Source organism: Melospiza melodia, chromosome 10, assembly GCF_035770615.1.
Source record: "Melospiza melodia melodia isolate bMelMel2 chromosome 10, bMelMel2.pri, whole genome shotgun sequence".
Lineage (NCBI taxonomy): Eukaryota > Metazoa > Chordata > Aves > Passeriformes > Passerellidae > Melospiza > Melospiza melodia.
Window position 1 is genome coordinate 24,633,425 of NC_086203.1, and position 14,394 is coordinate 24,647,818.

The following is a 14,394-nucleotide window of genomic DNA, read 5'->3' on the forward strand; positions in this document are numbered from 1 at the left end:
AGACAGCTTGATTATAATTAAGCACAAACATTCTGAGATCTTGATTTGCTGGGAAAATGCTGATTGTAAGAGGAATCCAGCACTGAAAATGCCCATCACCATTGCCAGCACACAGAACTTGGGGTGTGATGGAGCCTGTGCTCAGGAGGCTCTGATGCAAAGCCAGTCCAACATCCAAAGGCTTCATCTCTCCACATGACAGAGTGGAAAAAGCTCTATGCTGAGGGCAAAATGTGTCTTCCCAGGTAGACTGGGCAGGCTGCACATGCACAAGCCTTTTTTTGGGAGCCACACTTGGAAATGACCCAGCAAGCTGTGCAGCTGGAGAGGGAAACTTTATTTTAGCTGCTCATGGTGACAAGTGAAGGATTTATTCCACTTGCTCAGGAGCAAAGCTGTGCTTTTCCAGCTGAAGGCACTGAGAGCTCTGCATGGCTCTTATAGTGTGCAGGTCCAGAATGCAATCTACAATCCTTGCAGAACACAAAGGTGTCTCCAGGCTGAATTTTACATTTATACCAAGGCATCATGAGCAGGGCTAGGTCCAGATTAGTCTTTCTAAAGTCTCAAAATGTCCCTTTCTATGGCTCTCTGTGGAGCTACAAGACCTCAGGAGGCAGAGTGGGAACAAGCCAAAAGTGCTCCAGTCTGACCGCAGTGAGATCAGGGGATAGCAATAACCATTTGTCAAAAAAAAAAATTCATCTAGAAAACATGACCTGGGAATAAAGTTTTAAAGAGCAGAGGTTGTTTAGTCTAGAGGTGAGAAAGCTGAAGGGGATACAGTAACAACCTTCAAAGGCAGAAAAAAATGCTTGCAAAGAGGAGGGAACACATTATTCTCCAGGTCTGCTGACTCCTGCAACGAAAGTTTTAAACTGGAGAAGAAGAAAACTCTTGCTGTGTAATCACAACAGAAGGTGACTGGGGCAGGCTCTGGCACTGGAGGGTGTCCCTGGCACCCAAAGTGCCCAGGCAAATGCAGGGTGTCTCCAGATTGCTGGTCCCACACTGCCCTGGATGGTGAAGGTGGCACCAACCCCTGTGTCCTGAGGCCATTTGCCATTCCAGAGCTACACCCATCCATGAGGCCCCATCTTCTTGAGCTGCCAGTTTTTATGTGCAGCTGCAGCAGCTCCTGCTCAATGAAGTGTTTAATCTGGGCACACAGCTAATAACCCAAGAGAGCTGCAGTCTGGAAGAGCACACAAGATGAGACCCCACCATGCAGCCCTGACTTTCTCCTAATGAAGAAATGTGAGATTCTGTTTCCCAGGGTCATCCAAGGGAGCAGGAGCCCTGCTCTGGCCCGTGGTGTGGGATGGCTGTTACCACATCCCCAAGATCATTCCAAGGGTAAAAACCCAGGTATAACATGCTGACCCCACCAAAATTTACTTCTGCATGATGCTCTGAGACTGAGCACACCCACTGCTGGCTGCCCCAGACGCTCATGCACTGGAAGAGATGTCACTGGTGCCAGCACCACAGCACACACAGACACAGCAGGTTTTTCTGCTGCTGCTCTCCACTGCATGGGGCTGCCAGGCTCAATATTTCACCCTGGAGCCATGGAAACACAGGCTTTTCCAATGGGCACAAGGGAAAGCTGCAGCTCGGCTGTGGGTGCTCAGTATAGAAGTGGAGCTTGCTGCAGCACCAAGAAAACCAAGCAGGTTCCTGGGAAACATTCAGGCTCTCTAAGAACACCCTGCACCATCCTCTCTGAAGTCTGTCCCCACCCCTCCTGAGAACCATGTTTATCCCACAGACACTGCCAAGGGAATGAACACCTGAACAAGCAAAGCCACAGCACAAAGACACCCCTGGAGAACATCACCTCAACAACCTTGCCACAACACAGCACTCAGAGTGCTCCAGCCCCACTGTGAGCTGTGCTAAATGGGGGCTGCAAGCTGCATTATGAATTATTAAAGCACTCAGCAGATGACAGCACAGAGGCCCCAGAGAGTGTGTGGGCTGGGTGTGAGGCTGGCAATGGAGCCCCCCACGAGGGGAAGCAGCTCCCAGCCCCCATTAAATCAAACTCCCCGTGAAGCTGTGCTAACACAGGGTGAGCCAGCATCCCACTGCAGGAGAGCACCAGCCAGGGAATGCAAAATATCCTGACAAAGGATGTGGCAAACAACAAGGGCTGTGCTGACGCTTGCTTCTTGCCTTAACATTTATCACAGCAGACACACACATCTGTGCATCACAGCTCTCACCACAGAGGTGCCTGCCAGCACCAAAACCCAGCACCCAGCCCCAACAGCCAGGGTTTAAATGCAGCTATAGATGCACAGGAGGATACATCACAGTATCTCTTGTGTCCAGCCCCCTATTTCAGAGCCTTCTCTCTCACACAGCAGCAGGCATCCTCACCACCCCTCAAACAGGGTTTATTTCAAGGTCAATCTGTAGAACTAAAAAGAAATTTAAGAAGAAAACAGCCTGCACAGAGCTTTGTTTATAGCTCAGCTCCGTCTCACTTCTGAACGACCTCAGGGCATGCAGAAATAAAGCAGAACCTTCATGTAACTGGAAATCATGGAAAATAAACAATCTGGGGGAAGGCACAGCCCTCACTAAGTGGGTCACAGTCCCACCAGTCTCCTACAGTATGTCCCCATGTGTGACCAAGGATGTTATTGGGTATTTCCCACCCAACCAGTCCTTTCCACCTGGGTGGAAGAAGTCCCTTACTGCTTGGAAAAGAGTTGGATTTTAACCTAGAAGCCCCACATAGCTCCTTTACCAGCACTCCCATCTCCTGCATCCTCCCCAGCTGATGGCCAATAAGTCATGCTGGTGATGTTGCTTCCCCCAGTAACATCTTCCAGAGTCCACTTTGGTTGTCCCCCTGGTTTGCATTACCCCACCTGCTCTGCACTGTCCAGGTGTGACACTGAAGGGGTGAAGACATGCAAGAGGGTGGCCCCCAGAGCAGGCACACCACACCTCCCATTGCTGAGTGGCAAAAGGTAAGTGAAGGGGAAAAGAAATGTTCCTGACAGTTTTACAGTAATTTAGCACTGGGCCTTTGGGGTGGAAAACCTTTATCTTCACATCAGTTTTGAAATTATCTGTTTTGAATTAGGAAATGTTATACCTGTGCCTCAAAATTGCAAAAATTCCCCCCAGGGATCTGATCTTCCGACTTGGAAGCAGTTTTGTGCTGGCTGTGTCTGGGAGAAAGAGAGTGATAAGAACATGGTGGAGAGCTGGGAGCCTCCTTTTTCACAGAAAAACTCAGGAACAGCCAAATGTGTTACTTTCTGCATTGCATAACTCAGCTGGAGCACTTGGGGCAGCCCAGGGGAGAGAGGAGCACTGAGGGGGGGAGATCAGCATCCAGACCCTCCCTGCCATCCCTGAGCTGCTCACTGCCCTCACCCCTTCACGGCCATCCCTGAGGGTGTTCAGGAGCTGCTCCCAAGCCCCCAGTGCAGGACAGGCTGGGTTAATTAATGTCTCTCCAGAAAATACAACCCTGGCCTAATTCAGGGTTTGTTCCTACCCTCACCTGCCCTGCAGCTTTTAACTCCTGTGCAGGCAGAGGAAGGAAAGGGACTGGAGGGAGGTAATGCTGTTCTGTCACTCTGCAGCTCAGACAGGCAGGGATCAGCCCTGCTCTCTCTGCTTTCTGGTTATATCACAGCTGTCTAGTCCTGGAAAAACAAACTATTTGGGGCCTTTGGGCATCACACAACACATGATGACAAGCACAGTGTGTGCCATACAAATGAAATCACATTCCACCCTGTAATAGCACCAGTTTAACATATTTTTAAACTGGATTTATGCCTGTGACAGATGCTCCCCCCACCCAAACTCATTTTCTCAAGGAATCTTTAAAATCTGTTTCTCCTTTTGCATGCAGCAGTGTCACCATTCAATATGACTTCTACCTCCCAAAGGCTCCTGCTGTCTGTAAGCAGCACACAAAGGGACTGTTCCCAGACAACAACATTTACCCTGCAGGTACTTTCTTAAATGGGCTACTTGACCAGCTGTCGTTTTGTGGAAATAACTGCTTGGAATCAACAGAGTTCAGCTCCTGATTTCCAATTCCACTGCCAGGCACATGCAGCGAGTGCAAAACCTTTCTGGAGGGAGACACAAACACAGGGAGCAGGGCTGATGGGCCAAGTATCTTTTGGGAAGTGATTAACCTCTGGTAGGATCAGGCTTCTCATCATGAGCAAACCTTCCTGGACAAATTCCATTTTAGCATTGTCCCAACTGCTTAATGCAGGAAGCTACAAGGCAAACATTGCTACAGGATCCACTGGTTTTGTTCTTCCTGCCATTAAAAAAACCCAACAACCCAAACGCCCCAAAAGATAATATAAAAGAAAATCAGCAAAAATGAGCTCTCTCTTAGAAAACAGGCTGAGAAATACTATTTCCTTTTTGCTTCTCCATCTAATGGCCATGTAGTGCAGGATGCAGTCTCTAAAAAGCTGTAACAGACTGGAGTCTGTTGTAGCCTTCAGCTGATGGCAGAATAGGGATTTTGAAACAGAACCATGGAAGGGGAGATGCCCTCCACCAGCAGGAGACACTGCCCTTTGCCACTGGATGTGCTTAAATCCCATCGGCATTTGTGGCAATTACACAAGCACAAACCAGAGGACAGCAGAGACACTCCCACCTAATTCCAACCCCAACACAGAGCAGAAGCAGGGTCACAGCCACCTCTGCCACTCACATGTCTGCTGTTGCAGCACTGCCCACGGTGACAGCAGAGCACTGTGACCCAGCGCTGTAAGAGCACGTGCCCAGGATTAACACGGTGTCTCACCTCTTTACTAACCCATGGGGAATTGGCTTTAAAGTGATTAAATGGAGCCCTTTGGTAAGGTAGAAACCTGGGGTCTTGCAGGAGATTGGGGTCACGTAGATCTTGACCCACACAACGGCTGACCCTGAAATATTACAGGGAGCAACATCTGCTCACGGCAGGCAGCCTTCCGGCCACAGGACAGGGATTAGTGCTGCACAGCCCTGAGCTATCTGAGTATCTGAGTTATCTGCATTGCTGACTGTCTCTGGCTAATTAGCAGTTCAGCCCTAGTAGAAACATCACAGCAAAATCTGCTGCCAGGGAGGTACCAGCATTTACCATGTGCTCTCCAGGTCAGGGACTGTTTGCCCTTCAGCTCCCTACAAAAAACAGACTGTTTTCAGTGATGCCATAAACCTGAGATGCATGCAGTGTTAATTATTTCAAAGTGAAAGGTGGAGCAACTCTGCAGCATTGGTAGCTCAAAGGGACTCTGTATGTGGATGCCTGGGAGGTTCTGGCAAAGCAGGACTGCAGGATATGGGGTGAGCCAGACCCCCAGGCTGTGGTTGGGGGGAGCTCTGTGGAGAGCTGGATCAGCCACAGCAGCGAGTGCAGGGATGGGAAAAGAAAGGCAGGGGAGTGCTGTGCCCTGACATCACTTGACCAAAAACCTGCTCTCTCACAGACCTCATCCAGGTCACCAAATCTCCCTGTCCCCAAAACACTGCCAATTAAATGGGATGATAATTGTGTTCTCCATAATTGCAGACACGGCCCTGGGGGAGCTGCCTGCTGCTGCAGTGCCCCTAGCTCAGCTGAGCCAGCTCCCAGAGCAAGGAAAATTATTAGAACCTTACACATTAATAAAAATGTTATCACCTCACTCTGCAGAGGAACTATGAACACTGACTGCAAGCCCCATCACGCTGAACATCTGCTCCAGAAAGCAGGAACACAGCAAGCCATGGAGACAGTCACTGCCCCTGAGGAAACTCAGACTCTGGCTCTGTATGGTGGACAGATGCCTTTGGGAGGTCTCCCTCCCAGCATTTTAAAAGGGGTTTCTAAAATGAAAAGCAGAATGATTTTCATTTTGATATGGAGGCCCTGCCATGTTTTCTGTGTCTTGACCTATATCCCCAATAATATGTTACACTTCAGCTCCAAAGCACGCAACAACCTCCCCACTGCTCAGGGATTGCTCATCCAAGCTTGGTGTTGCTCAAGACTCTTTGTACTGATGGGGTTTACACAACACAAGTTTTCAGGAACACAAAAGGCTTTGGAAATGTGGAGCTTTGCTCAGGAAAACCCTGTTTTGGAGAGCAATTCCCAATTCCCTCGCCATTTCACATCTATTTTTCCTCTGTGTATATCTGAGACTATTTAAGCAAAAATCCTTCCCAGCTCATTAGCTTCTCCTCTACCCCCCTGTTTTTCCACTTGCTGGATAGGGAGATCCTGCTGAAACAGAGATCACTTCACATCTTGGCATGGGGCTGGCAGCTTCCCTAAACAAACACACCAAACCCCAGATGAGGAGTCACGGGCATAGCAGAGCAAACCTGTCCATCCAGGCAGGGCAGAGCCCAGAACTGGGATTCAGGGGGGCTCAGCTCTCTGTGGGCTTGGCAATCCTCACCACCCACTGCCAGCAACCTGTGGGGGATCCTCAGGACCAGGCACAAACACCCCACAGGCCACTCCCTGCCAGCAATAAGGCAGAAGGGCTCCATTTTGCAGGGGTTCAGATGCAGGACCTGCCCAAATCCAAGCAATGATTGGCTGGAACAGAGAAAAGCCAGGGGAGCTGCAAAGAAAAAGCAAGGCAGCTTCTCTGGTGAGAAAACCAGAGCAAACCAGGCTCAGTGTTCTCTTTTCTGTGCTGAGGGACGTGGGAGCTGTGGTGGGCGAGCGAAGCAGAGCAGGCTGCAGGAGGACAGAGCCTGCCCGGCCCCAGCTGCAGACCAGAGCCTGTGCACACACACACACACCCATCCCTGCAGCCACGAGTGAAACACAAACATGTTTAGGGTGAGAGGACTGAGAAATATGACCCTGGGATGTGCTCGTGAGAAACAAGCTCAGCCTGATGGGACAAACATCTTGCCTGGCTTTTCCCTGCAGTTTCTACCAAGGGGTTGGGGAAGAGGAATTAAAGCTGTGCATAGAGGGGGAGGAATTTCTTTTAACTAGTCACGTGCTTGAGGACTGCATAACATTCAAAAGGGGTTAACTGGGCCTATTTCAAGGCATTTAAAAATATTTTTAGCCTGCAAGGGCAGCTGACAGCACCCCTTCAAGTGCTGAAAGCTGGAATCTGCCTCTGCGTTAGCAGTTGGCCTTGATTTTCCCCCTCTCTTCACAAAAGGGAGGATTAAAGGGTTTGAAAACATTTGTTTTGAGCTGCACAGAAAAGGCCAGCCATCTATAAAGCTCTGCAAGCTTTATAAAACAAGCTTTTGTAAACAAGCAAATGGAAAGGAACTGTCAGGCTTATCAGGACCTGGCAGACAAGGCTGTGTCACTGAGCAGTGATGCCCAGGCTTGGTTACCCTCATCCTGGGAAGACACCAGGACACAAGGGATTCAATTGCATGGAGGGTGTGCTGGGGTGGTCTCAGGGTGGCAGGAGCAGGGGTGACATACCTGTGGGATTGGGGGGGCATACCTGTGGCATTGGACAGCGCCAGGGACTCCATGGAGCCGCGGGGAGTCTGCTCGGTGGGCGTCAGGTCCTCTGTGAACTTGAGGGCATTGATGGGGTGACGGGTGCGGCACTGCGACGCTGGCATCCCACCCTCCTCTTCCTCTTCATACTTGGGGACTTTGACACTTCCTCTGGTCTCTGGGAAGCTCTGGTTGGACATGTCACTGTAGCTCTCCTGCGAGCGGAGCCTCCCCGAGTAGTAGTCCTCTCTGCAGTCCTGGATGAAGCTGCCACCGTGGCTCTTCATGGCCAACGAGGAGCTCCTCTTTTGGTTGCTGAAGTGTTTTGCCCATAAATCCGACTGCGAGCCTGGGACCTGGGTGGGGTTGTAGGAGGTTCTTATGTTGCACTGGCTGAGAAGCTGCAAGGGGGTTTGAGACTGGCTTTGCTCCATTTTGCCCCCGTAGTGATAGAGCTCATCCCGGCTCCTCCACAGGTGGTCCCTGTTGAGGCTGGGTGTCTGGCTGGCCAGGCTCAGCAGATCCATCTGCAGGGACAGCGGGTCCACGTCGGTGGAGAGGCGGTTGGAGGTGACCTGCAGCTGGTTGCAGGGGCTGCGTGCCCCCTCCTCGCCCTTGCCCTTGTTCTTGCCGATCTTGGCGCTGCGCCGCGACTCCTTGGCCCGCGCGCTCTGGAAAGCCGAGTCGGAGGAGTCGGAGCCGTTGGGGTCATCACCAATGCTGCAGGCCCTGGAGCAGAAGATCTGGCCCTGCTTGGGCAGGAAGGGCCGTCCCAGCAGTGACTTCTTGCACTGGGCACAGCAGAAGCAGGTCTCGGTGGCGTGCCAGTGCTGGCCGTCGTACGTCATCTGGCCCTGGTCAATACCTTGGGAGGAGATCACAGTGTCAGGGTCATCTAGCACTGCACCAACACCTGCATCAAGGTCAGGCTGGATGGGCTTCTGAGCAGTCTGGCCTAGTGGAAAGTGTCCCTGCTGATGGTGGGTGGTTGGAATGAGATGACCTTTAAGGTCCCTTCCAACCCAAACTATCCTATGATCCCCTATGAGTGACATGCACTCAGCCTCACTCTTGAAAGCCCCTTTTCAGGATTTCTCTGATGCATGAAGTTAATCCCATTTTTAATTCCTTCCAATTCTAATTCCATGCCTTTGCTTGGGAGTTACTCAGGGTTGGGAAAGGCAGCAGAACCATGCCTCAAGCTATTTTCTATTAAATGGGGATATTTCCGATCATAAAGCAAAGGAATGCAAGAAGTTCTCCATAAAGTCCTTGAAGTAAAAGCAATATGCTGCTTATTAAAAAAAAGAAAAAAAAAAAAAGCCTCCAGCTAAACCATAATGAGGAATTTGTTCTGCCTTGGTTAAGTATGCAACAGAACAGATGACACCCCTGTCCCTTGCTGCTACTGTGGTCCCATCCTAACTTTGTTTTGGCTTCAAAAGAGCTGGCCCCAGGGGTCAAGCACACACCCTTGCCTTGCACCCAGCCACATTTCCTGGGTTGCTTCACCAGGCCCGCCTTGGGTTCAGTAAAGGAATTGACACAGACAGTCTGTCTCCCTCCAGCCAAACCCCAGGGAGCAACATCTGCACAGGGCTCTCTGTCAGGGCTGTGAGCAAAGCTCCAGAGGTTTCAGTTACAACATTTGCACACTTGTTTGAGCTGCTGTTCCTGGCCAAAGCCCCCATTCCCTGAGGAACTGCCACACAGTGTGGGCTGGCTGGCACATGGGTGTCACACCACATGTGCACAGCACGTGCCTGCTCACCCCCTGTGGGCCCAGTGCTGCCAGGTAACTTATAAATGAACACTATGTTAATGGTCTGCTTTATTCCAAGCTCAATTAGGTTTAGTAGAATCGGTTTCTTCCTCTCCTTATAGCGAGCAAAATGCTTTTATACAGATGGGAGTGCTACACTTGTGGGCTGAAGAGAGACAAGATGTTGGGTGGGATTTTATCAGCTCCTTTTCCACTGCCCAAAGCCATCTTGCAGAGGAAGGAGTGCAGCCTCCATGCTCCATCCTCACCTACCCAATCCAAGCCTTACAAGGCTTTATCACATGCTTACCCCTGATTTATGTAGCCTGTCAGCACAGTGCTCAGTTCAGTACTATGAGAGACTTGCAGCAAAATGGTTGCAGTCCCTCCTCTGCTAGAAATGTGCAAATATGCACCAAACCAGACATTTGACTGAAAATCTGACAGTCAGCAGGCTCCAGCAGGCCAGCTGGAGTGAAGGACAGCAGATGGGGGAAGCACAAGAGAAGGGACCATGCAAGAAACATTACCAGCTGCTTCTTCACCTTTCTGCAGCTGAGCTTGTGGGAAGGATGTGCTGCAGGTCACAGTAGATGCATCCTCCAAGTGCTTCACTGAAAACCCTGTTTCCCCTCCCTGTGCCATCTGGCTGCTGCACAGCAGGAAAATATTTGGTTTTCTTTCTTCTGCAGCATATGAAGTATTTGAACAGCTCACCTCCATGGACAAAGGAAGGGCTGTCTGTGTGCTCTCTGTGCTCAGCCAAGTGGCAAAGGGAGCTGGGGAGAGCAACAAGGGGCTTCCCAGCCCATCCAGCTTGGGCACATCTAGCCCCTTGACTGAAGTGCATTTTAAATCACTGTTCTAGAAACATAAATTGACCCTGATCCATTATTTCTTTCTCTCTGAGAACATCTATCTGCAAGTTGATTGAAAAAGGCCCAGAAACAATAATGATGCCTAATGAACAAGCATCTTTTCTGACAGTAGCTCATCAAATCATGTGATCCTTTGCCAAGCTTGGATGAGAAAAACCTGAGTTGAAGAGCCAGGCTGTTTACAGGAAAATGAGATTTAAAGGGAAAAAAACATGCCAGTGAAATTTTATTATGCCAGAGAAAGCTTTCACTAGCTGCCATTGCTCCTGAAGTTGCCCTCTGATAACCCTCGCCTCTGTGACTACAAAAAGGGATAAACAGCGGTTTAACCAAATAAATCACCTTGTTACCTCCTTGGTGGGATGAGAGAGAGGCATAAGCACATTTGGTTGCCCCAGCCACGCACAGTCCTGTGGATGCCATGGGACAGAGAGACAGAAATGGCAAGCGTTTCTCACAGCAGCTTGTGAGAATTTTTAGGGAGCTGTAAGGATGTGATAACTTGTTAAGTATAAACAATCTGCAGGTGGTGTTTTTCTACTTCATCTTTCTGCTCTTCTCAAGGATGGTGTATGAGGAAGATGTTTTTGTTAGCTAGCCAATCAAACAGAATCTATCGTATCACTCTATAAAAACCGCATGGTTCTCTTGAACAAATCCTTTTTTGCACTTTCTCCAACACTGCCTCCTGCCTGTTCCTGTGTTACTCTGTGCTATCCTGTGTAGCTATGCACCAGAGTGACACAGCCCTGCCCGCAGCCCCACGGTGCTGTAATGCAGGAGCTGCTGGCCGTGCCCCCTGTCCGTACCGATGTGCTGGGCGCAGGTGTCGCAGTACTCGGCGTACAGGGACTCGAAGCAGCTGCAGCAGTAGGGCCGCCCGTCCTTCATGATGTAGCGCTGCCCGCCCAGAACCGTCTCACACTCGAAGCAGCAGAAATGCTTCATGTGCCAGTGCCGCCCCTCGGCCTCGGTGCACTCGTCTGCAAAAATGATCTGGGCAGGAAACACAAGCGTGGAGAGGAGATGGTCAGAAAAGGGATCCGGCACGTAGACACCAACCTTTGTGGTTCCTGCCCTGCACCCTCTAAATTTTACAGCTAACTCCCCCAGTCCTGCATGAGAAACTCCCATAGTTTGGTTTATGGCAGGAGCACCCATCATTTCTTAGGAAAATCCATTAAAATGCAAATTCCTCCGAAGCCTGTAAGTGCCCAGACTACAAAGTGTTAAGGCAGAGCTGCAGTAATGTGCTCGTGAGCTCACCCATCAAACAGAGAGGTCGATCAGGGTAATAAACACACTTATACACAACCTATCGATCTGCTGGACTTCTGAAGAACAGAGCAGCTGCTTACTGGAACACATTAACTCATCTCTGAAACAGGGACCTGACCACAAAGGATGAGAAAAACACAAGGAAAAGTGGCAGCTCTCTAGAGGAGAAAAAATGGAGGTACCTTGGTTCCTCATCTTGCTACCCCAGCTGGGGTGTCTGTAAAGATGATTGCAGTCATTATACCAGTGGGGAAACTGGGGCATAGAGTGCTGTTAAGGATGAGTTGGAGAAGCAGCCATCTAAAATGTCTTCAGCAGATGCTTTTTTGCTGTGGCTTCTTCTCATCCCCACCCATTCTCAACTCCCAAAGCCAAGGGAACCAGGAGCCCCAGATCTGCTCCCTGGCTCTCTGTGCTGGCACAGGGTACACCAAAAGCTTTTCCCTTGCAGATCCTCCTAACCCTGAATTACTGTTTCCCACAATTAGTACTTGATGTTTTAGGGGAAGAAAAATATGCTGAAGAATGAGCTGAATGAAAGAATTAAGCGAGAATTTGCAGGGATAAAAAATACATGAAAAAGAAATTACCCTGCCTAAGCTACAAAGAAATAGAGCCAGTTGAATGGTTAGGGATGTCTTCCACTGGTAACACTACAAATTTAATTGGACACATACATCAATGCTCTTTATATTTGAAGTGCATATAGCCTTGGATATTTACTATTACATGCTTACAAGGATGGGACGTGGTATTTTATAGTACATACGGTTTTCCACACTATGGTTTTCATAACTTTAAAAACCAGAGCAATTTCCTTCACCAGCCCTTTAAACAGAGATTGACACTTGAGAAGTGCTCAGAGGCGACTCTGTACGGTTTTCTATCTCAGTTTTGTATTCTATTTGTTCAGCTTCCTGTAGCCTGTTAATCGCCTCTCTCAAAGCCTATTTCAGCTCGGCGTGTACTCAGACATGACTGACTTGTAAGAAATACAGCACTCATCCCATCAGGGGCTTCTTCTGGGGAAATGGAGGAGAAGGGAAGATCACCACACCCAGCTGGGCTAAAATCACAAAGAGAAGGAGCTGTGCTTCTACTGGAAACACTCATGGAAATCCCCCAGCTTCCTGCGTGTAGATGAGGCTCTAACTCATAACAGTACTAGGCAGACTGCAACTAAGAATATTTGAAACCTCAGGAAAAGCTTGCTCAAACCCTTGGCAAAGCCATGCCATGCCACACAGTTTGGTGTGTATGCCTCATGAAAAAGTCAGGGATGGAGGGGAAATGCCACCCAATCCTCCTGTGCCAGCCCAGCGGGCAGCAGTGCCCATGGCAGACGCTGCCTTTACCTCATCACATGCGGCACAGCGGGGCTTGAGGCACTCGGCGTGGTGCCTGCCACAGTAGATCTTCCCATCCTGGTAGAAGTAGATCAGGTCGACCAGCAGCTCGTTGCACACACTGCAGATGAAGCAGGGAGGGTGCCAGCAGACGCCGTGTCCCGCTCGTGAGGCGAAGACAGCCATGTCCCCTCCATTGATCTGGCCACCACACTGTCAGAAAAGCCAGGGATTAATGGAGGAGTGTGGGTGACCCCACTGCCACCCATCACCAACAGGAGGATCTCACAATCACTGCCCTGCATAATGCCAGGAGATGAACTGCCAACTCCATGTCAGATATGATGAAAGGTTCCATGACAGACCACAGCACTCACACCTGGCAGGGCCACAGGCAGGTGCTTGTTTCGTGAGTGTCATTAAATCATGGAATGGTGTGACTTGGAAGGAACCTGAAGATCACCCAGTTCCAATCCCCCTGCCATGGTCAGGGACATATTCCACTAGACCAGGTTCCTCAAAACCTCATCCAATCTGGCCTGAACACTCCCAGGGATGAAGTAGCTGCAACTTCCCTAGGCAACCTGTGCCAGTGCCTCAACACCCTCACAGGAAAGGATTTCTTTCTAACATCTGATCTAAACGTGCCCCCTGTCAGTTTAAAGCCATCCCCTCTATCAATATATGCACTTGTAAAAAGTCCCTGTTCAGCTCTCATGTAATTCCTTTAGGTACTGGAAAGGTTTTTAAAGCACCCCAGAACCTTCTCTTCTCCAGGGTGAACAGCCCCAAATCTCTCAGCCTGCCTTCAGAGGAGACATGTTTCACTTAACTTGGGGGATGCAGGTCCCAGTTCATCAGCCACTACCCACCTGCTCACAGATGGCTCCTGTCATGGTTACAGGGAATGGCCGAACATTGCCTCTCCCTAAGTTTTCCCTCTTCCTCTGGTTGCTGAAGAGTTTGAGCTCCCTCTTCTCCTCCTCATCCAATGAGTTGCAATAGCGAACCTAAAAAACACAAGTGATGCTCAGTGCCTGGGGTGTCCCTGGCTCACCACCCAGTGAGGCACTGTGCCATGGGCCCTGCAAACCTCTGCCTCGGCTGTGGGGAGGCTGGAGAAACAACAGGATTCAGATATCTGGGGCTGAGATGAGACAAAAGGGGCAGGAGAATTGCTGCTCTTTGGGTGCTCAACTTGTAGAAAAGTCTTAAAAGTTGGGTTCTCAGAGACCCACCCAGACCAGCAAATGGACGATGGGTTTTCCTGCTTTCTCCATCAGCTTCCTGTGGCAGAGGCCTTCATAATATTCCATTGGCATTTCTACAGCACAGGCCCTTTTCTTTGCACAAAAGACAGAGTTCCAGTGACTTGTGAACTATTTTTCCAGCACAGGATCAAGCCTGCTCATTTGCAAAACCTCTGCATTGCAAGGTAATAAGGAAATAAGTAAAATAAAAGGATACAAACAATGAATGATGTAATTTCCCTGAAGCTTATAAAACTCTGAGGTTTTCCTGGCTATTTCCATCCTGCAGGCTTAGCTCTTGGCTGGTTGCATTTCAATGGGGAATACAACTGAAGAGCCAGGGAGGTCAAATGTAGCACCAGTGCCCAATCCACCCTCCGTTATTTGGGAGAGCAGGCTCATGGAGCTGAGCAGGGTT

General features: G+C 49.7%; 1 protein-coding gene across 3 annotated transcripts in view; it reads right to left on the reverse strand.

Annotated features, from left to right (window-relative positions):
* The window catches only part of PRICKLE2 (prickle planar cell polarity protein 2), a 102,670-nt gene that overhangs the window by 5,441 nt on the left and 82,835 nt on the right, over window positions 1-14,394 (reverse strand). For all 3 annotated transcript variants that reach the window (XM_063164935.1, XM_063164937.1, XM_063164936.1), the window contains 4 exons: window positions 13,599-13,736; window positions 12,736-12,939; window positions 10,912-11,098; window positions 7,464-8,327 (listed from right to left, as the gene is read on the reverse strand). In XM_063164935.1, the coding sequence (XP_063021005.1) occupies window positions 7,464-8,327; window positions 10,912-11,098; window positions 12,736-12,939; window positions 13,599-13,736 (1,393 nt within the window). The remainder of the gene's footprint in view (window positions 1-7,463; window positions 8,328-10,911; window positions 11,099-12,735; window positions 12,940-13,598; window positions 13,737-14,394) is intronic.